Source organism: Erpetoichthys calabaricus, chromosome 2 (genome assembly GCF_900747795.2).
Source record: "Erpetoichthys calabaricus chromosome 2, fErpCal1.3, whole genome shotgun sequence".
Classification (NCBI taxonomy): domain Eukaryota; kingdom Metazoa; phylum Chordata; class Cladistia; order Polypteriformes; family Polypteridae; genus Erpetoichthys; species Erpetoichthys calabaricus.
The window spans coordinates 181,864,661-181,888,364 of NC_041395.2; the positions used below are offsets into that span (position 1 = coordinate 181,864,661).

Genomic DNA, 23,704 nt, shown 5'->3' on the forward strand with positions numbered 1-23,704 from the left:
TTTCCACAAAGATTTTGACACTCATTCAGTTACTTTTATCAAAAGCTTTTAAAGATATGTGAACTACAAACAGTCATGACGCCATCACAACCAACAACTGGTTCAGTTCAATAGTTAAAAAAAAAATGCAATTTTAAAATTACTTAACTTGGAATCTGGTGTTTAAGAAAGCTATCTGATGAATTGCATTTCATTACCACTTATTGTTACAAAAATATTTAATAAACAATAAATAAACAAAAAAGTAAAAAATTCTCTAACTTTTAAAACAGTTCTTTAAGTCCATAAATGCACCCATACATGCAATTATGCCAAGCATATATGTTCTAACTTGTTTTAATAGAAGGTACATATTGTTGTGATGTTTGATTTTTTTGTATGCACAATGCACATATAAAACAGCAGGATTTGCAGTGCTTTGTTGAAGGCAAGATCATATTGATAGCCTCCAATGTTGCAGGACTGTATGAATGATGATGACATAGAAAAATAGACTCAAATTTTTTATATAACTATGGCAAACCATTCACACATCTTGTGATATTCAGGGGTAAAAAACAAGATATGTCCAGTTTCCACCTCTGACTCACTGGATAAAACTGAGGAAGTATTTTAGCAAGTAATACACAGTATGTGATGTATCCGGATCTTAAGCAGGTTGAACATTGGCAAGGCACTCTAGAAGTAAAATGTACTTTTGTTTATTATATTGTATACCAGCAGATAGATAGATAGATAGATAGATAGATAGATAGATAGATAGATAGATAGATAGATAGATAGATAGATAGATAGATAGATAGATAGATAGATAGATAGATAGATAGATAGATAGATAGATAGATAGATAGATAGATAGATAGATAGATAGATAGATAGATAGATAGATAGGAAACTGCTAGTAACTGAGAAACTCTGCCATCAAGATCTCCATAAAAATGTGCCATCTTGATCACAAATTAAATCTTGAGAACACTGTAGATTACAACTACCTAAAACATTAAACAATAAAATAATATTACACAATTCCTGTGCAGAAATTAAATGGTCCAGTAGTTAGCACTTCTGCTTCATGTCTTTAGGAAAATTCCTGCCATGTCACTCTGTATATAGGTCATGTGTCATTTTGTGTCTGCATGGCATTTTCTCTGGGTAACATATATTTATGTCACATCTCAAACCGGCCTTTTATGAGTATGAGTGAGTGTGAGTGTGGGCATGAGTGTGTTCTGGAAGGAAGTACAGCCCTATGCACAGTTGGTTCCCTGTGCCCAATGTTATCAGTATACACTTAGAATATCTGTCACCCTAACCTGGCTTAACTGGGTTCACTAAATCACATTTCTGACTTTCATTTGTGGCCTATAGTATTTGTACTTGTTATTACTTGAGGACTGCCAATTCACTTATTAGGTTTACACTCAATTTTAATTAGCTATATGTGTTTCTGTTGTTCTAGCTGCCCATCAAATTATTTTTTCATGGTTCAGTTTATAAGGTCCACCAAAATCAAAACAGGATATCTTACGTTTCTTCATATTTTGCTTATATTGTCCAGTTTCCCTGTAATAAACAGTGGGAGTTTCACTTGTGCTCTTCTCACTAATTTCTCACCAAGCTCATCTGTCCTTTTGTTGGAGGCTTGCATGGAAATTGGTGAGAAGGGATAACATGTTACTGGTGGAACTAAACAACAACCCAAAAAAATATTTACTTTAAGAGGCATGGTTGTCTAAAGTTTTGATGAAAGTAGTGGTTTCAAATAAGAATCTGATTGTGATGGTGCAGGTTGGCTCCTTGCTCCCTCTTCCATTTTGGGAGCCTCTTGACCCTGACACCGTCAATAGTCATAACTGGGATGAGCTGAACAGAAGATTACAAACACACCAAGCAAGAGGATGATGAAAAGTGCAAGTGCTTTTATTAAAATAAACAACAGTATCCCAAAGTGCAGTACAAAGTTCTAAAAAAATAAATAATCCAGTTAAAAGAAAGTGTCTGTTGAGGTTAAAATGAAAATAAATATTCAATTAAAAATGATGAGATTAAAAGCTAGAGAGATTGTAAAACAGCGAGCCCCAATGCTTCCCTTTAAAAACTGGCATCTCCTCCACTTATCCTATTTGGACAATGCAGTATAAGGAGATGCCCGCTGACAGGTACAGTCAACTTTCTTCACTGGGCTCCATTCCCTGCTGCCCTTCCTTCAGCATCTGCAGGTAACCCGACGAGCCCCACACGTCTGTCCTGGTGCTCACCTTTGGCCCTTGTGGGGTGACCGTGTCACTCAGGCCATTCCTTCTCCCCAAAAAAGTGCTCAGTAGGAGTGCCTCTATCACTGCCTTCTGTTTCCATGGTCCTGAAGCTCACTCCCGAACACCGGCCTCACTCGATAAGCTCGGGAGCTCTCTCTCTCTCCATCTCTGCCTCTCTCCCATTTCCCTTTCAACCTCCATCTCTCTTTCACGGTCACTGGTCAGTCTGTTCTCCTCTGATTTGCCCTTTTTATTTCTCCTATTTTTCCTTCCTGCACTCACGCTTCCCTTTTTAAAGCAGGGACATGGCACAGTTGCGGCAATCAGCAGCATCCAGCACCAATTACGGTCAATGGGAGTCCTGCACCTTTGCACAAAGTGCAGGGCCGTCTGCTCCTGCATCGCACACAGGAACCGCCTTGCCACGCTACCAAGCCCCCACCACACACAGCCGTGGACCTCACTTTACCACGCTGATATGAAGCAATTCAAGCTAAATTATAAAATAATAAGGGTATTCAAACTATCTACCTATGAAAAAGTGTAATAAATGAAGTACGCATAAAATGCACAAGAATATTAAAATTAAACCTCCAGATGTATATCTGTGCGACACAAAAAAATTGTAATGATTAAATTGTTGCCAATTGCAGCACATTGTTAAAAGTAAAAGTAAATAAATTATGGTGTAGGAGAAGGGAGATGTCACAAAGGTAACTGTACAGGGACTGTGCAATGTCTGCACTAGTGACAGAGATGAAAAAAGTCCTTGGATAACGTACTCATTTGTGGCAATGGTATTCAAGCGATGTCAAAGAAATGGGGCAGTGGTAAAATATCACAGAATAGTCATTATGGCAGACTGATTAGTTGGTTTCAGGAAAACAAAAAATGGATGTTTATACCAGTGCCATCGCATATTTTTGGAGAATACTGCAGAGCACCACCTAACTGATGCAAAGTTCTGATGCATCTTATGTAGCTTCAGCAATTTCCTAATAACGGTCCTTATAAGGAGCTTGATGTCACAGATTTGCATGTTCAGACCAGCAATATGGGGGTTTAGTTCTAATATGTGTGTTGTCAATAAAACTAATCATATTATTCTGTAACTAAGCAGCTTACTGAGGGAGTACTCATTAATACTCATGTCCTATAAAGTTGTAAAAAGAATGGAGTTAGATCACACTGTCATCTTGCTTGCATTTAAGCAGAAGGCTGGAGTGTAAATGTCCTGTTTTTTAAATAGTACTGTGTTGTAGTCCATCTTTACTTACACTGTAAATACATATTTGAATGCTTCTCCATCTTTCATTCACTTCTTGTATGTCTTTGTCTCTCTTAAGTAAATATTTGGGTTTTTTAAGAACATGATGAGAACTGTCGAGATTCAACACTTTCATCTACGACTGCATGCCTCATTAATTTCGAGAAAGCCAGAGAGAGTCTCACAAATCTTGTCACTGATGTAAATTCCGCCTCTCCAGTGTAATGCCTTCAAGCTCAGATTCAGGTTGCATTTCTCTATGGTTTGTACACTTTTTACCAAGTACAGTATAAACTTACTTAAGTATTGCTGGTAACTTGTTCCTTACACTTAACATGCCATTGGTCCCATTTGTTGTTCGTGACACCAATCACCTAGGATTATTGTCAAATTAGTCAGAATATTTAAATAGGCCCCCCATGCTTAGTTTAGAAGTTTCATTTACAGATATTTTTATTAGATTTTTTGCAGTCAGTTGATGATTCTAAATTGGCTCTAAAGTAAGTGTGACTGTGTGTGTGTGTGTGTATGTATATATTCAAATGGATGCCTTACACTCAACTGGCACCCCATACAGTATTGCTTCCTGTCTTGCACCTAATGCTATCAAGAAATTTTGCCTATGATGTTTAGTCATTATTTATTTTGCAAGTAACCATAACTTTAACATTTTTTCCTACTTTTGACTTTATCTTTCCTGTACATTTGGTTCTTTCTTTTTTTTAGTTTGGCTTTCCAGCCAGCTTTCCTCCAGCTGTCTGGTATACATTTTTAAGCCAGTCTTTAAGCATTGAAGCTGTTGTTTCTTCTCCCCTCTACTTGGGCTAAGTTGAGTCCTCCATGTCCACAAGTGGACAGTTACTTAATGAAATGTGTATCTAAAGATGTAAAACATGTATATGGGATGGACATGATATCATGAAAAATCTCTGACTCAAACTGAACCACCTGCTTAAATATTAAAGTCCACTGAGTTTAAACAAGGCCATCACTATCACCATTAACCCTAACCTCATATCCGAACCCACCAACTCTCCTGCTGCCTCATGCTTAATTATTCACTACATGAGTATAATCCAGACTGTATCAACTATTCTTTTGCGGTTATGATGTACATAACAAGATTCAAACAACACTTTACATTGTTGTTTCTTTTAAGTATCAAACATACGGATGACAGCTTATTTATAACTATTGTTTGAGCTATAAAATGGCATATGTTGGAAGAAGGCCATGAATCTTATAATAAGCTGTCTTCATGCCATTTAACTTAGACTTAAGACTTTTTTTAGTATTCACACAAACAGATTAAAAATTTTCTTAAATGTTTATGTAATGAAATCAGATTTTGTGAAGCACCACTAATAGAATCAGACATCCTAAGGCAGGACAGGTCTCCACAAAGTTTTCGTTATTCTGATTATAAGTGTAATTCCTTCCATTTCGCAATGTGACTATAGTGTGTGAACAAAGCAATATTAGTTTTTGAAGGTTAAAAATTTTGTAATAACAGTAATTTTAAAAATATTCCAGATTAAATATTACAAATATAGTTGCAGTCTCAGTTTATAATGTGGGCTCAACAAATATATTACAGCTGAATTACTGCAAAACATCTTGGTGAAAGCAGTTCAACACTTTCTAAGCTCTTAAGTATTACTGTCATGGGAGTGACAGCCATTTAAAGAGTTAGATAAAATTCTAAGAAACAATTGTGGAAGCTGGCCTGGACACAGACTGGCCGACACCGAAGGTTCAAACACCAACACACGTTTATTCATATTTTCTCCTATTTACAGTGCACACAACCCAGTACTTCCGTACCAAATCACCCACAGTCCAGGCCTCTCACAATACCTTTCTCTCTCTTCCTGACAACCTCCACTTCTCTCCTCCGAGCTCCATTCTCTTCCACCCGACTCCAGCCATAGAATGGAGGGAGGGGACCCCTTTTATATCCACCCGGACGTGCTCCAAGTGCCTCCCAATGAACTTTGGCCGGCACTCCCTGGTGTGGTGGAAGTGCTGGCTGTGCACCCTCCAGCACTCCGGGTGTCCCTGGTCTTTGTCCCTCCAGCACTTCCGGGTGTGGCAGAAGTGCTGAGGACCAGGGCTCTCCAGGCATTTGGGCAACCCCTGGTAGTGACCACGGGCCCCTATAGGTTGAGCTTCCATGCTCCTTTCCCATGGTCCCCATAGCCACCATGGAGGTCGCCCCCCTGTGGTCCGGAGGAGGCGTAATCCCTTCTTCCGGGCGTCCCGGCTGGGTACCGCCCCCAGCCACTCACCACACAATATTTTTTATATGTTATAAGTTGTAACTGAACGGGTATTATGGCACAGTGGTTAGGACCACAGCCTCATGGACGCAATGTCCCGAGATTCAATCCTACAACCATTCATTGTCTGTATGGAGTTTGCATGTCATGATTCCTGGTGTAGGAGGTTCCCCCAGGTACTTCAGAATCTCCATATCCTGAAAGACATGCATGATAAGTTAATTGGCAAATCTAAATTGTAAGTGAGGGTCTATGGAAGGCCAAAACGTACTTCTCCGACCCCATGGCTGTCGGAGACACTACGAAACAACCGCAGACAACTAAGAGCAGCAGAAAGAAGATGGAGGAAAACGCATCATAACAATGACCTCCTTTCTTTTCAATCTCTCTTATCAAAGTTTGCTACTGACCTAACTTCTGCCAAATCTTCCTTCTACAGAACCAAGTTTGATAAATCCTTATCTAACCCTCGCAAACTTTTTGCCACTTTTTCTTCACTGCTTAAATCACCATCTCCTTCTGTCTCCCCAGCTCTCTCACCAGAGGACTTTGCTACATTCTTTGAGGATAAGGTTGCTACTATCTGTAGTTCCTTCCCTCAGACTGACATGTTGCCCACCCACTCTCAACCGACCTGTGCAACCCAGCTTCATCACTTCACTCCACTTTCTCACGAGGAAGTGTCTCAGATCCTGACGGCCAGCAACCCCACAACATGTTCACTCGACCCTATCCCCTCAGGTACATTTCAGCTCATCTCTCAGGATCTTCTCCCACACATCACACACATAGTTAATGGCTCCCTAACGACTGGCCATGTTCCCACTGCCTTTAAGTCTGCTGTTGTCACACCAATTCTTAAGAAACCTACTCTGGACTGCTCAGATATTAACCACTACAGACCAGTATCCCTGCTCTCTTTTCTTTCTAAAGTACTGGAACGAGCAGTTTATAACCAACTTAACTTGTTTTTATCTAATAACGCCCTTCTTGACCCTCACCAGTCTGGATTCAAAGCAGCTCATTCTACCGAGACTGCACTTCTTGCTGTCTCTGAAACCCTTCACACAGCCAGATCTACCAACCTGTCCTCAGTCCTCATACTTCTGGACCTATCTGCAGCCTTTGACACGGTCAACCATCAGATACTTCTGGAAACTCTCACTAGTCTTGGGATCTCAAGCATTGTCTGGCAATGGTTTGCTTCTTACCTTGCTGACCGGACATTCCAGGTTGCCTGGCAAGGCTCCCAGTCAGCTCCACGAAGACTGACCACTGGTGTTCCTCAGGGCTCTGTCCTAGGACCCCTTCTCTTCTCCTTATACACAGGTTCTCTTGGGAAGGTAATAGCTGGACATGGATTCTCTTACCACTGCTATGCGGATGACAGTCAACTCATTCTCTCCTTTCCACCCGATGACCAGCAGGTCTCAACCCGCATCTCAAACTGCCTTGCTGATATCTCCTCTTGGATGACTTCCCACCACCTCAAGTTGAATCCCAGCAAGACTGAACTCTTGTATATCAGAGGCAACTCATCTCCGAATCTTGACCTTGCAATCTCTCTTGACAACTCGGTTATCGTCCCCTCAAAAACGGCAAGAAGTCTTGGTGTCACTCTAGACGAAGAATTGTCTTTCTCTCCACACATCAGCAACCTCTCCAGGTCCTGCAGATATCTCCTTTACAACATTAGGAGAATCCGCCCCTTTCTCACTACAGAGGCTACTCAGCTGCTCGTCCAGACCTTGGTCATCTCTAAGCTGGACTACTGCAACTCTCTGCTGTCTGGACTTTCACTAAAGGCAACACGACCACTTCAACTGATCCAGAATGCAGCTGCAAGACTCGTTTTTGATATTCCCAAATTCTCGCACACTACACCTCTGCTGCGGAACCTGCACTGGCTCCCTGTGGCTGCCCACATCAGGTTCAAAACCCTAACACTTGCCTTTAAGGCCAAAACTGGAGCTGCACCACCTTACATATCAGCACTGGTCAAGCAGCGTGTCACTTCTCGCTGTCTCAGAACATCAAGCACTGCACGTCTCGAACCACCCTTACTTAAAAGAAGAGGACGACATGCATCAAGACTCTTTGCAGTGTTGGCTCCTCAGTGGTGGAACGAACTTCCTCTTGCTGTACGAACAGTGGAGACCCTCACTGTCTTCAAACGTCGCCTGAAGACACACTTCTTTCAACAGCACTTGGACTAAAGTCCCCATACTTTTTTTTCTACCCTTTTTTTCAAAAAAAAAAAAAAAATTTTGTACTAACTTACTATTTTCTTCTAGCAGGGTTTTGTATACAACTTGGTCAGCGGTAACTTGTTTAATGACAGTAGATTTAATCCTAGCCTTAAAGACTGAAGAACAGTCGTAGACTACTAAGCACTGTTGTAAGTCGCTCTGGATAAGAGCGTCTGCTAAATGATGTAAATGTAAATGTAAATGTAAATGGAAGTGCATGCCCTGAAATGGACCGGCACCCTGCCCGGGGGTTATTTTTCACCTTTTTTCCAGTGTTTGCAGAGTAAATTTTGACACCCTGCCTGAATGAGTATGTATATATGGCAACTCTTTCAGTTTTCAAGCTGTATAAACCTACAGTATGTTCTAAATGCTTTCTGTTTGTTATTTCTCCCTAAAATACTAATTAACTAGAAACAAAGCTCTGTTACAAGAACACAAAACCATTGTTAGTCGCATTGCCTCCCGTGTAAGCTCTAAACAGGATGCAGTCCATTCATTAATTCCTTTTATAATGGTGACAACTATGACCATCAGATGTGTCACATTTAACACCCTGGACTAACACAAAGATGCAAGAAAGAGAAGATGGAAATCCCAGCTCTGTCATTTAAATGAAAATGAGCAATTATTAACAGGCTACCTCAAAAAACTTGAAAGTTTTATTATAAATACATATTCTATCTTTGTAGATGTGCAGGTATAAGAGGGTTTGTAGGTGAGGATATTTTATAGCTCTGGGTTTCTTTTTTCGTTTTTCTTTAATTAAACACATTTCCTTTTATCAAGTACTTCACTGTAAAATTTTGTAAAAAAAAAAAAACATACTGTGTAATATTTCTAAAAGAAGAATTAAAATGAATAGAATTGTCTCTCGATAATTCTCATTTAATACTGCTATTCCTGGCAGTTGAGAAATGATATCAAAATAAGTGTAGAACTATTTCCAACTATTACCAACTTAAAGATTTATGGAGATTATTTTCTAGATTAGCAAAACCCAAGATATAGTTTCTGAAGGTTATAGATTCTCTTTCTCTTTACAGTACAGCGAGATATTATTTTTGGTAATGTTTGAAATGCCAACCAATTAATGCTACCACTAATATACACTTTTCCTTTACAAGGAATACCAGATGATGTTACTTTTTATATTTGTTTTCATTTTCTGAACAAAGTTTAGTAATTATTTTTAAAAAGTTTTCTGTGTCTGTGCAAGTTGTTTTTTAATCCACAGAGAACTATTGTTCAGTTTTCCAAAATGTTATACAGATAAGGTATAGAATGATGTTTGAAAGAAAATATCAGCTTAAAAGAATATACATGAGCTTCATACATACACAAACACATATACAGTATATATATATATATATATATATATATATATATATATATATATATACACACACACAGTATATTGTGGTGGGCCCCGGCTGGGACACCCCTTGTGTATGTAATCTGGGGGAACAGACGTGGACTACACAATATCTCCCCCAGGTCGCTAGATGGCAGCCCCCCTGGGTGACAGTGGTGCCTCGGATACCTGCAGAGCTCCATGGGATCGGAGGTGGACACCAGGGGGCGCTGCAGGGGTTCCTGAGCCCAAGTGGGTGGTTCAGCCACCACACCTGAAAGTGCAACCGGAAATGGGTTATCAAACACCTGGAGCACTTCCGAGTGGGCTATAAAAGCAGCCACCAGCCACCACTCCAGGAGCCAGAGTCAGGAGGAGGGAGACAATGCTTGCTGGTGAGGAGTGGTGGTGAAGAAGAGATTATTTGTGCTTGTGCTTTTTGTCTTTGTGGGACTGTGTTGTGCCTGCGGGACACTGGGAAGACGTGTCCCACAGGTGAAGAAAATAAACGTTTATTTGTTTTATTACGTGTGCCTCCCGTGTACATCTGTGTCGGGTCGGTGTTTATATAGAACCTTTGTCACTATATATATATACTGTATATATATAAGGGCGGCATGATGGCATGCTGTCTCGCAGTAAGGAGACCTGGGTTCACTTCCCGGGTCCTCCCTGCGTGAAGTCTGCATGTTCTCCCCGTGTCTGTGTGGGTTTCCTCCGGGTGCTCTGGTTACCTCCCACAGTCCAAAGACATGCAGGTTAGGTGTATTGGCAACCCTAAATTGTCCCCAGTGTGTGTGTGTGTGCCTTGCGGTGGGCTGGCGCCCTGCCCAGGGATTTGTTCTTGCCTAGCGCCCTGTGTTGGCTGGGATTGGCTCCAGCAGACCCCTGTGACCCTGTGTTAGGATATAGCGGGTTGGATAATGGATGGATGGAGATATATTATATATACAGTATATATATATATATATATATATATATATATATATATATATATATATATATATATATATATATACAGTGGGTACAGAAAGTATTCAGACCCCCTTCAATTTTTCACTCTTTGTTATATTGCAGCCATTTGCTAAAATCATTTAAATTAATTTTTTTCCTCATTAATGTACACACAGCACCCCATATTGACAGACAAAAAAAAAATTTTTGAAATTGTTGCAGATTTATTAAAAAAGAAAAACTGAAATATCACATGGTCCTAAGTATTCAGACCCTTTGCTGTGACACTCATATATTTAACTCAGGTGCTTTCCATTTCTTCTGATCATCCTTGAGATCACCTTTATTTGAGTCCAGCTGTGTTTGATTATACTGATTGGACTTGATTAGGAAAGCCACACACCTGTCTATATAAGACCTTACAGCTCACAATGCATGTCAGAGCAAATGAGAATCATGAGGTCAAAGGAACTGCCTGAAGGGCTCAGAGACAGAATTGTGGCAAGGCACAGATCTGGCCAAGGTTACAAAAAATTTCTGCTGCACTTAAGGTTCCTAAGAGCACAGTGGCCTCAATAATCCTTAAATGGAAGACGTTTGGGACGACCAGAACCCTTCCTAGAGCTGGCCGTCCGGCCAAGCTGAGCTACCGGGGGAGAGGAGCCTTGGTGAGAGAGGTAAAGAAGAACCCAAAGATCACATTGGCTGAGCTCCAGAGATGCGGTCAGGAGATGGGAGAAAGTTGTAGAAAGTCAACCATCACTGCAGCCCTTCACCAGTCAGGGATTTATGGCAGAGTGGCCTGTCGGAAGCCTCTCCTCAGTGCAAGACACATGACAGCCCGCATGGAGTTTGCTAAAAGACACCTGAAGGACTCTGAGATGGTGAGAAATAAGATTCTCTGGTCTGATGAGACCAAGATAGAACTTTTTGGCCTTATTTCTAAGCGGTATGTGTGGAGACAACCAGGCATTGCTCATCATTTGTCCAATACAGTCCCCACAGTGAAGCATGGCTGTGGCAGCATCATGCTGTGGGGGTGTTTTTCAGCTGCAGGGACAGGACGACTGGTTGCAATCGAGGGAAAGATGAATGCGGCCAAGTACAGGGATATCCTGGACAAAAACCTTCTCCAGAGTGCTAAGGACCTCAGACTGGGTCGAAGGTTTACCTTCCAACAAGACAATGACCCTAAGCACACAGCTAAAATAACGAAGGAGTGGCTTCACAACAACTCTGTGACTGTTAAACCCAATTGAGCATTTCTGGAGAGACCTAAAAAAGGCTGTCCACCAATGTTTACCATCCAACCTGACAGAACTGGAGAGGATCTGCAAGGAGGAATGGCAGAGGATCCCCAAATCCAGGTGTGAAAAATTTGTTGCATCTTTCCCAAGAAGACTCATGGCTGTATTAGCTCAAAAGGGTGCTTCTACTAAATACTGAGCAAAGGGTCTGAATACTTAGGACCATGTGATATTTCAGTTTTTCTTTTTTAATAAATCTGCAACAATTTCAAAATTTCTTTTTTTTTGTCTGTCAATATGGGGTGCTGTGTGTACATTAATGAGGAAAAAAATTAATTTAAATGATTTTAGCAAATGGCTGCAATATAACAAAGAGTGAAAAATTGAAGGGGGTCTTAATACTTTCCGTACCCACTGTGTATATATATATATATATATATATATATATATATATATATATATATATATATATATATATATATATATATATATATATATATATATATACACACACACACGCACATACATTTGTCTCAGTCAAGAGCTGCATTTGGGGGTGGCAAGTGTCGTGTCCCGTTTGAGTGGATTTGTCAAGTTATATTCTCCAGTCCAGTGGTACCTCTGGTCACGACCGTAATTCTTTCCAAAACTCTGGACGTGACCCGATTTGGTCGCGACCCGAACATAATTTCCCCATAAGATTGTATGTAAATACAATTAATCCATTCCAGACTGTACGAACTATATGTAAATATGTACATTTTTTAAGCACAAAAATAGTTAATTATACCATAGAATGCACAGTATAATAGTAAACTCAATGTAAAAACATTGAATAACACTGAGAAAACCTTGAACAACAGAGAAAACTAACATTGTAAGAGTTCGCGCTAGACCCTTACGAACTGCTCGCTGTAAACTTTTTTATGAGTTTTAAGCACAGGGGAAAAAATTAAATGCCACTTCTCTTGCAAAACTTTTCAAAGCATCCTCTACTGGCTTTAAATTCCTCACCTTCGCCACTTGAAGAAGGATTTTTTTTCAGCAAATCGCCATGAATCTTCCTGGCTTTCTCGCATATGATCACCTCGCTTACGCTATCCCCTGCAACTTGCTTCTCGTTCAACCACACTAGCAACAGTTTTTCCGCCTCTTCCAGCACTTGAGGCCAATGCTTGGTTAACACTGTAACTCCTTTTGCAACATCAGCTGCTTTGTTAGGCCCTGTATACGCAAACAAAAGTAAATGGGAAACGGAGAATGGGAAATCATTGGCGCGTACAAATGCGCATAGGGAAACTGGCCGCCAGTGTTTTTGTTCTCCACTAGAGCGTATGGTCGTGAACAGATGCAAAATTTTGGCAAACTTTTTGATCATAACCCAATTTGTACGTGTTCGGAAACGTTCGTGACCAGAGGTTCTACTGTATATAAATATATATATATATATGTGTATATATATATATATATATATATATATATATATATATATATATATATTTGAGATGCTTCTAAGAGGAACCCTTTTAAAATCCCTCTTCAAGGTCAAATTCTATACATGTACGTCTTTGAAAACATTCCATAGTCCGAAAATTGATGCACAAAAACACATATCGCTAATGATAACTGGCTGACATGATATCAGTGTGAGTTATGACTATGACATACTGCATATCGAATTATGAATTGCACTTTTTTAATAGATTATATCATTATATTTTGATAAAGTCTGTGTGTTATCTTGCAAAAATTTAGCTGAATACTGTAATGAGAATATCCAGTGTATGTTAACATTCTTTTTATTTAATTTGCACGCAAGTTTATACAGTCCACACATACTGGTAACAGCGTTTGATGTAACTGGCCCCACGTGGGGTTGGTCAGCCATAGGCCCCGCACACTCCTACGGCCACCTCTGATCACAGTAATACAAGAGTAAAAAATAATATACACAAGATCCATTGGTAGCATCAGCAACTGCGGCACCACGAGAAAGATTATAAGTGAAAAGATTCTAGAAATTACCTGTTATCATCTGCTGTGCATCATATGGTTCCATATAGCCATCATTTTCTCCTACCCGCTCTGCGTTCCTTTGTTCCTTTTTCTGTTTAGCATCATAAGGGTCTGCATAGTCTTCCAGAATTATCACCTGCTGCTGTTGCTGTGGAAAACAACTATATTATTCACAAGAAAAGACTTTCTTGAATAATCTACTTTATAGTGAAAAGCATGGTACAGTTAATGACTCAGGCAGACAAATTGGTTATAAAGCTTACAGTACCTGAGTCTAGAGGTTCCTATCTTATCACTTTAATGGGAGAGGAGCAATGTGGATGGGTTATTAAGGGGACTGGAGTTTAAGAAATGAGTATGGAAATTTGATTTAAAGTCAATCAAAATAACAAGCCTTTCTTTCCTATCTATTTTCCAATTATTATAGCAAAACATTCACTACGCAAAGATGACAAATACTGTAAATTGTTATAAGCTGTATTTACTTTTACAATATTTTATTGTCAACCTGCTCAACTCATACACTTTACATCTGATTCAGAACCCTGCAGCAAAGATCTCAGCTAAACTTAGCATTGATCAAATGTGAAGTGTGGAATTTGTGGGGGGTTCCTCTTGATACCTATTTTTTCCTTTCACATTTCCAAGATGCTATGTTAGGTTAGTTGATGATCCTAAAATTGTTTTATTTAAATCTGGATGTTTGCATTAATGGACACTGTGATGGTATAGTGTCTTATTCAGGGCTGCTCCTGTCTTGTACCTGATGTGGCCAGAACAGTATTAGCACTAGCCCATAAAGTCTATGTTAAATATCAACAACATAACATCCTCAAACCCGCCCAATAAAATTCAAGGTAATAGGCACAATACAGGCACCAGCACTGGATACAAGGCAAACCTGTCATGAGGCCCGTTCACATACAAGCTCTCCTTTAAACAGGGCAAATTTAGAATAGCCAATTAATCTGATATGCACAAATTTGGTGGAAAACACGAATATCTGTAAGAAAACACACACAGACACAAAGGTGAGCATGCCAAATATGCACAGACAATAATGTGCTGAATATCTGGGACACTGTGCCACCCATAAAGTACATAGTGTACATTCAAAATGAAAATGTAAAATAGTGATGATTCTGAGCCAAATTAATTATTGTTCAGAGCGGCTGCTCTCATTCCACATTGTGTGCTAAGACATTAAATTTTTTTGACTTATTTGATTTCCTGGTTGGCATGGTGGCACAGTGGGTAGCGCTGCTGCCTCGCAGTTGGGAGACCTGGGGACCTGGGTTCGCTTCCCGGGTCCTCCCTGCGTGGAGTTTGCATGTTCTCCCCGTGTCTGCGTGGGTTTCCTCCGGGCGCTCCGGTTTCCTCCCACAGTCCAAAGACATGCACGTTAGGTGGATTGGCAATTCTAAATTGGCCCTAGTGTGTGCTTGGTGTGTGGGTGTGTTTGTGTGTGTCCTGCAGTGGGTTGGCACCCTGCCCAGGATTGGTTCCTGCCTTGTGCCCTGTGTTGGCTGGGATTGGCTCCAGCAGACCCCCGTGACCCTGTGTTCGGATTCAGCGGGTTAGATAATGGATGGATGGATGGATGATTTCCTGGTTTTTAGATGCAAGACACCTGCTTTTGATATTGTAGCTGCTCTTTGACAGATATGTTTCATCAAACCAACACTGAGAACTTAACTGTATAAGCAGCTAAGCATTATAGTTTTAAAGCAGCAAAAACTCAGATATGAACAAATTCTCCTCTGGTCTGTTAGAAAATGAGTATTTTATCACTATAAAAGACACTTTCATATTTCTGAAAAAATGTGCTAATTGCATGTCTAATAACATAGTGATCATTTAGCATGACTGTAGGACTGATTGATCGGACTACAAGACTGCTAAAGACCAGGAAAGTGTACATAAGGTTAACAAAATTGAATACACTTACAATACACTGAAGATTCTGAAGTATGCATTTCTAATGATCCTCCATAATTCTGTGATGCAAATATACAGAGATCAGTCACATCCTTAAAACCACTGACAAGTGAAGTGAATAATATTGATTATCTCATTACAACGGCACTTGCCAAAGGGTAGGATAGACTGAATTATGCAGCAAATGAACCGTCAGTTCTTGAAGGTGATGTTTTGGAAACAGGAAAAATGGACAAGCTTAAGGATTTCAGTGACTTTGACAATTGCCAAATTGTGATGGCTAGATATCTGGGCTAGAGCATCTCCAAATTAGCAGGTCTTCTGGGGTGTTCCCAGTATGCAGTGGTTAGTACCTAGCAAAAGTGGTCCAAGGAAGAACAATAGAATGACAGGATCATGGATACCCAAGAATCATTGATTAGCATGGGTAGCGAAGGCTTGCTTGCCCTTCTGGTCCAATCCCACAAAACACCTACTGTAATACAAATTGCTGAAAAACTTAATGCTGGCCATGAGAGAAAGGTGTCAGAACACACAGTGCATTGCAGCATTCTCTATATAAAGGCTGTGTAGCCCTGTTCACCACCAAAAGTGCCAGCAATGGCCATGTAAGAATCAGAGCGGGACCTCAGAGAAATGGAAGAAATTGGCCTGGTTTGATGAATCATGTTTCTTTTTAAATCATGTGGACAGCTGGGTATGTGTATCATTTACCTGGGGAAGAGATAGCAGCAGGGTACTATAAAGCAACAGAATATGTAATGCTCCGGGAACTGTTATGCTGAGAAACCTTTGGTTCTGGCATTCATGTGGATGTTACTTTAACTTGTACCACCTACCTAAAAATTGTTTCAGTCTACGTACACCCCTCATGGCAATGATATACCCTGTTGGCATCGACCTCTTTCAGCAGGATAAAACATCCTGCCACATTGCAAAAATTGTTCACAAATGGTTTGAGGAACATGACAAGGAGTTCAAGGTGTTGACCTCCAAATTTCCCAGATCTCAATCTAACTGTGGGAAGTGCTAGAAAAACAAGTCCAATCTGTGGAGGCCCCACCTCTCAACTAACAAGACTTAAAGGATCTGCTGCTGTTATCTCAGTGCCAAAAACCACAGGACACCTTCAGAGGTCTTGTGGAGACCATGCCTTGATAGGTCAGAGCTGTTTTGGCAGTACAATGGAGACCTACACAATATTAGGTAGGTGGTTTTAATGTTGTGGCTGATTGATGTATACTGTGGACCAGGGTAAAGTGTGTTTGTGCTCTCCATATATTTTCCAGTTTTCATCACATCTATCTTTCCATCCATTTTCAAACCTGCTCAACGCTGTTCAGGGTTGCAGAGGCCGATTGGGCATCTTGGCAGCACCATGTGCTAAGACAAATCAACCCAGCATGGAATATCAGTCCACTGCAGGGCTCATCCAGGAACACAACCATATTCAATCACTAACATAAGTTAGTTTGGAGTTGCCAGTTAACCTGGTGTGACATGCATTGCTTTGGAAAAGTGGAATACAAGAGTATCCAGCCAGACACAAGGAGTACTGTATGTTTAAACTGCACATACAGTTAGGTCCATAAATATTTGGACAGAGACAACTTTTTTCTAATTTTGGTTCTGTACATTACCACAATGAATTTTAAATGAAACAACTCAGATGCAGTTGAAGTGCAGACTTTCAGCTTTAATTGATATCACAATCCACAATCCCTGTACTTGCCCACACCTGCCCATGAAATGGCCTTTGAGTCAATTGTCCAATTACTTCTGAGCCCCTGAAATGAAAGGATTGTGTTAAAAAAATGCTTTAGTTGCCTCACATTTTTATGCAATCGTTTTGTTCACCCCACTGAATTAAAGATGAAAGTCTGCACTTCAACTGCATCTGAGTTGTTTCATTTAAAATTCATTGTGGTAATGTACAGAACCAAAATTAGAAAAAAGTTGTCTCTGTCCAAATATTTATGGACCTAACTGTATACAGTGACCATGATCCCTGAAACCTTAAGGTATCTTAACTACTACGTCAAAATCCTGCCCATCTTTAATACATTTTTATTTTCCTTTTGAATTAACCATGCTCATCCTGGTCACACTCAGAATAGAAATTAACAAATGTTCAATCCAACCTTCCTCTACCTGATCTTGATTTTCTAATGAAGTTTAATGAAGCACTTTTTTACCATGTATGTTTAACACAATTATAAAGTATATTAAAATTCATCCATGTACACTTTTTTTACTCCATCTAAGCTTTTGTAACATTTTTAATCATAAGATTACTTCAGTTTTTGTAGAAAAAAATCTTGACATAAAGTCACAGTCCAAAATATGCAGCATGGTGCTGAATGATAGTAATGGATTTAAAATCTGCAATTGGCAATCTGGAATGAGCAGTTAATGGGCACAGAACTCTGCCAGTTGCACCTTGGTGAGCAGGATATCATATGACGAGCTCCCTCACAGAGTTCGGTCTCTGAGCTTTAACAAAGGAAAAGAGGTGACTGATGGATACATCCGTCTTGTCAGAGGAAGGGAATGCTTTTCTTTACAACCGAGTCTTTTTTTTTTATAACCTGGAACTATAGCAATGAATGACACTCTTTTTCACCTAACTTTGATCTTCCATTAAAAGGGTTTTATGTCTTTCCTATATATTCAGTAGAATTATTTTTTAATGAAGACAGATATTTCCTTTGACTTTCTCAGTAATACAAAGTGCTGGTTACTTTATGTGGTTGGTGAAAATAATTATGGAAAAAATTCTTATCTTTAAATTCTTTCATTCAATATACTAAAATAAGTTAATTATGCACAGTTGGACGTCCAGTAAGCTCTTCTGATGAATTTGTGAGCTGATTCTTTTCATATTAACTTGCAAATACAATGTTTCCTGTGATTTAAACTGAATCTAAAGAAACGCACACAGCAGTCTAGCGAACATCCTTCTCATATTTACAGTAGCCATTCATTTGCTTTCACCACAGGCATTCAGTCACCATCAGCCTGAAAAGTTCTCATGTCATTCTCAGGTGTTATCAAAGTATTGCCCAGAGGCGCATCCAGCCACTTGTAAAAATGGTATTCTTTGCCATTATACTTCCTTGCAATTCTATCAGCCGTATAACCTTGAACACAGAACAATATTTGGCAATTTGAACAATGCAGCAATGGGTGTAACTGGCTATCGAAAGCATGCACATACAGCAATCAGACAGGAGAGTTGTGCAGTTTGTCTAATCTATTAGGTGGTCAGTAATAAGGTTATTAATTGTATGTAGAACTTTGTAAACTGAATGCCATAAAATAACATTAAGGAGGATATACTTGTTTATATATTTTCATTCTAACTTGCACAATACCCTTGTCCCAATTAAATTTGTAAGCACTGTGAGCAAGCGTATGTTGTTTCATATAGCACAAATATGAGCACAATAGGATTTCAAAAGGGGTCTCCAATAGCGCCCTTGGGTGCTGATTATCTCGGCTCAGATATAAACAGAAACACCTTACTTAAATTTCAGCAGGCACCACGAAGAAGATCATAAAGGCTTTGTGGTGTTAAATGGCCAAGGTATATTTCAGAAGCAGATTTTAAAAGTTTTAACCTTTTAGTTTGCGTGACGTCTGAGACAATGTTAAGTAATTTAAAGAGGATAAAAAGGTAGCATTCCTATAATACTGGACAGTTTAAGAAAGCACCTTAGTGTCACAATGGTTAATGTTTCTGTCTCAAAAGCCCATGGTCCTAAGTTCATATACCTGCTTGGAGCATGCAGACTCTCCCTGTGTCATAGTGGGTTTTCTTTGGCTACTCTGGTTTTAGGACTATGTTGTGTTAATTAGTGGCTCTAACCTGCCCCTGTATTTTGTGGTTTCTGCTTCACTCAGGGCCTCCACAACACTATATTGGAATTAGTGAGTTTTTTTATTTGTCCCTTTACACAAGACACTGTCATAAAACAAAAAATCATGCATTACAGTATGAATAAAACAATGCACTAACTATACAGTAAATAGGGATAGTGAGATCAGTTAAGATCCAACATCAAAAGCAGTAATTACAAAGGGAGAGGAAAAATGTTGGAAGAAAAGATATAGCTTATACAATACCATAGACAAGGACTGTTTTAACCTGAGTTTCAATGATGGGAATTAAATAGCTTTGTAAATGTTACATACAGGCTGAAAGGTTTGCATTATTTACATAAGCAAATGTAGATACATTTTACAAAAAATAAGTATAAAAGTTGGGAATAGTGGTAGACAAATTGCTAACATTTTCTTAACGCGCAAAGCTCCGAACATGAATACAAACTAAATTAGAACATTTGTATACATTTGGCACTATCCCCTCCACACACCCCACAATCGCCGGTGTCAAATTAAAACTTAAGGTGTAACTACTATATATAAAAAGTCTGTGCAATGCAGTGGGGACACGTTGATATAGCTGCTACTGTGAGTTTTCAGGTGAAAGTGCCTATATATTGTTTGAAACTAGACAGACAGACAGACAGACAGACAGACAGACAGACAGACAGACAGACAGACAGACAGACAGACAGATAGATAGATAGATAGATAGATAGATAGATAGATAGATAGATAGATAGATAGATAGATAGATAGATAGATAGATAGATCTACAAAGGGGTCTGTCTTTTACCTCATAGCTGACCAAACTAAGTCTGAATTTATAATCTGGCCTGCTCTACAACAACAGGCAATTTATAACAGTAATTTGTAGTTGACATTTTTTTTCTTGCTGACACTTTAATTAATCGCCCATAAGAGGTTGATTATTTCCTTGCTGCTCACATTGCCGAAATTGGATAAGGCTTTCAGAAAACAGATTAACACAGAACAAAAAACGGATGAATGAACAGATGAATGGATGGGTGTATAGATAGATGAATGGGAATTAATTCTTATTTTATGTGTTTATACGTCCTTATAAATAACCCTTAAACGGTGCACCAATAATACAAGTAAAAGTTGAAGGGGCAGGAAAGTGCAAATTCGAGTAATATCCAGAACATATAAATAAGCTTACTGATTTCATTATTCGGGTAGTATGTAAATTACATAACTACATCTAAATGTTAGTGGAACTCCCAGTAACTGCAGCCTTTTACACATCCAAATTACCTAGATTAGCAATTCATTCGTTTTTGCTTTTGTGTTTTCTTACCTATACATACGATAGAAAAATGCTAGGAAAATAATATCGTGAAAGTTTTCCACAGCCAGTGGCTTGCAGATCAGCCAGTCACGTTCAATCAAGTATTCCAAAGGAAAAATAAATAATATTCTTTAATCTTCCGATTTCAAAATTTCCTCCAAAGCTAATTCGAGGATATTTTTAATAATGTTTGCACTGTTTTGTGACCACTCTGCGTTTGCGCCTACGTCTGTCCAGTCTCAACTCGGATTCTTGCCTTTAAACTCACCGTATCTAGTTTCCCAGTCTCGGCCACGCCACAGTTGAAATGTCCGTTCTTCTCCTGCGCGTCCAGTTTGATGAGGCGACTGATGTAGGCACCGCTTGACCCGGGGTTCTTTCCTCCCCGATGCTCCTCTAGACCCGACTCCACCTTCGAATTTTTCCTGCCTTTGCCTGCTAACAAGCTCTGCATGTCCCAGGTGCTCTTACCATCCTTGAACCCTGTTCCGTTCCTGCCCAATTCGATGGCAGAATTTTTTCGGTTTTTGCCGCTCAGTAGTGTGCTAGGGCTGCTATCCACCACGGCTGAATTCTTCCGAGAAGCGTTTGGATTTTTACCAGTCGATTTCATTGTGCCAGAGCCAACTACGGTTCCTGGTTTGGCACGGTTTGTTGAACCCGAATCAGAGGCGGAACGGATTCGATCCGTCCCGGGTTTCAGGTTAATGGGGAAATCCTTGAACCACTTTGCCATCTCGAAGCAGCTAAAGCAGCAGATGGGAAAAGGGACACTTTTAAGAACTGACACCACGAATCAAGCCATATACAGAGTCGCAGCTGTCAGGTGCCCACAGTTCTAAAGTACTGTAACGCCCATTAACTTTTATAACTAAACTGCCGAAAGCGTCTCTTTAACACTCTCCGATTCCCACAGGATTGCTTTGATGTCGCCTGTTGTGAAACAGTCCTCAAAGCGCCGTCCGGATCGGGCTGTCACACTTCTACTCATATACCCCCTTCTCCATTACTTTGCTCATCAGTTGCTGAGGCTCCGCAGCAAGAGGTCCTGCGCAAGGGCGGAGACGCGCAGGTCAAGGGACAGCATTTACCGAGATCCCGCCCGCAAAATACTCTGACCCTGAGGCAGGATATTACAGTAATTTAGCCATATGTTTACTGCTTCTTTACATTTACAGTTGAAGACTTATATAAAAAAAGGCATTGCTACTAAATCAATTGGTAAATGTACTGTGACTGTAGAAAGCGCGTGCGTTCGTAGTTGTAATGCGCTTTGCAACTAATGAATGAACATCACAATTCAACTGATAAGAAAGCTAATCAGTTTTTAAAAGGCTGCAATGAGACGCTCATGCTGTTATTCTAATAGCGTCAGATCCGCTGACCTTTGAGGGGGACAGTTTCTCGGTTTAAATAATAAGACGACAAAAAATGAGAAATGAGCATTGACTAATTTGGTGTTCTACGTTCGTTGCACAGCTCTCAAAACTATTAAAAATCGACTTGATTAATTAGCAGATTTAAAAAAAAAAAAAATTAAAGCAGTCAATCGAAAATTTACATGTTCTGCTGGCTGATCCGGCTTGAGTAATTGTGCACTGCAATGAAATGGCTCTCCGTCCAAGTTTGGGTCCTGAATTGCGCCCGATGCAACCGATGTATATGCTCTGCCAACCGGGGACCCGAATTACAATTAGCAAGTATAGGAAATGGATGTGCCAGATGTGTCCAAACGTTGAATTTGCTCTATCCAAAACCAATGCAGATGTACACTAGATGTGTGACGAATGGACGTCCACAAGCTCCATCCATAAACAGCTGGGTATTAAACTCAGGTCCCTGAATTCGGGGAGCAGCACTGCGTCACTCTAATTTGCTAACAGTAGATCAAAATGAATAACTGGGGGCAACCAAAAGGTACAGTATATAACACACAAATACTGTATGCCTGTGCGTAAACAAATTCATACCAAAATATACTATATCACTGCTCCATAAGTCCGGGGTCTCACCACAACTCTTCTATATCTTGTGCGGACTTTGCATGTGCTCTAAAGATGTGTAGATTTAGGACAACATTCAACATCCATCTAAGATGGGACAGGGTAGTGGGCTCTATTGCTCATTTTAGTGCCGAGGTGGAGATGGTGATCGGTTGATGGTCATATAAAAATTTCCATGTGTAACTGACATTAATTGTTGTTCATAAATTCCCATATACAGGCTGCGCACAGTAAAACAGAAAACACGTGATTCTTTAAAGTCTTGGTAATTCGAATGCCTATAAGCATATACAGTAATCCCTCCTCCATCGCAGGGGTTGCGTTCCAGAGCCACCCGCGAAATAAGAAAATCTGCGAAGTAGAAACCATATGTTTATATGGTTATTTTTATATTGTCATGCTTGGGTCACAGATTTGCGCAGAAACACAGGAGGTTGTAGAGAGACAGGAACGTTATTCAAACACTGCAAACAAACATTTGTCTCTTTTTCAAAAGTTTAAACTGTGCTCCATGACAAGACAGAGATGACAGTTCTGTCTCACAATTAAAAGAATGCAAACATATCTTCCTCTTCAAAGGAAACAGAGAGTAAAGCAAACAAATCAATAGGGCTGTTTGGCTTTTAAGTATGGGAAGCACCGCCGGTACAAAGCTGTTGAAGGCGGCAGCTCACACCCCCTCAGTCAGGAGCAGAGAGAGAGAGAGAGAGAGAAACAAAGTCAAAAATCAATACGTGCCCTTTGAGCTTTTAAGTATGCGAAGCACCGTGCAGCATACTTAAAAGCTGCACACAGAAGGTAGCAACGTGAAGATAATCTTTCAGCATTTTTAGACGAGCGTCCCTATCGTCTAGGTGTGCGAACAGCCCCCCTGCTCACACCCCCTACGTCAGCGCAAGAGAGAGAGAGAGAAAGTAAGTTGGGTAGCTTCTCAGCCATCTGCCA

General features: G+C 40.0%; 1 protein-coding gene across 2 annotated transcripts in view; it reads right to left on the reverse strand.

The window, feature by feature from the left end:
* she (Src homology 2 domain containing E) overlaps positions 1 to 21,802 on the reverse strand; it is a 60,065-nt gene extending 38,263 nt beyond the window's left edge. The window contains exons 1-2 of one of the 2 annotated variants that reach the window (XM_051923251.1): positions 21,025 to 21,802; positions 13,631 to 13,763 (exon numbers count right to left, since the gene is read on the reverse strand). In XM_051923251.1, the coding sequence (XP_051779211.1) occupies positions 13,631 to 13,763; positions 21,025 to 21,492 (601 nt within the window). In that variant the 5' untranslated portion in view covers positions 21,493 to 21,802. Of the gene's footprint in view, positions 1 to 13,630; positions 13,770 to 21,024 lie in introns of both variants that reach the window. The other variant, XM_028794866.2, reaches the window with a different exon arrangement.
* Between the last annotated feature and the right edge of the window lie 1,902 nt (positions 21,803 to 23,704).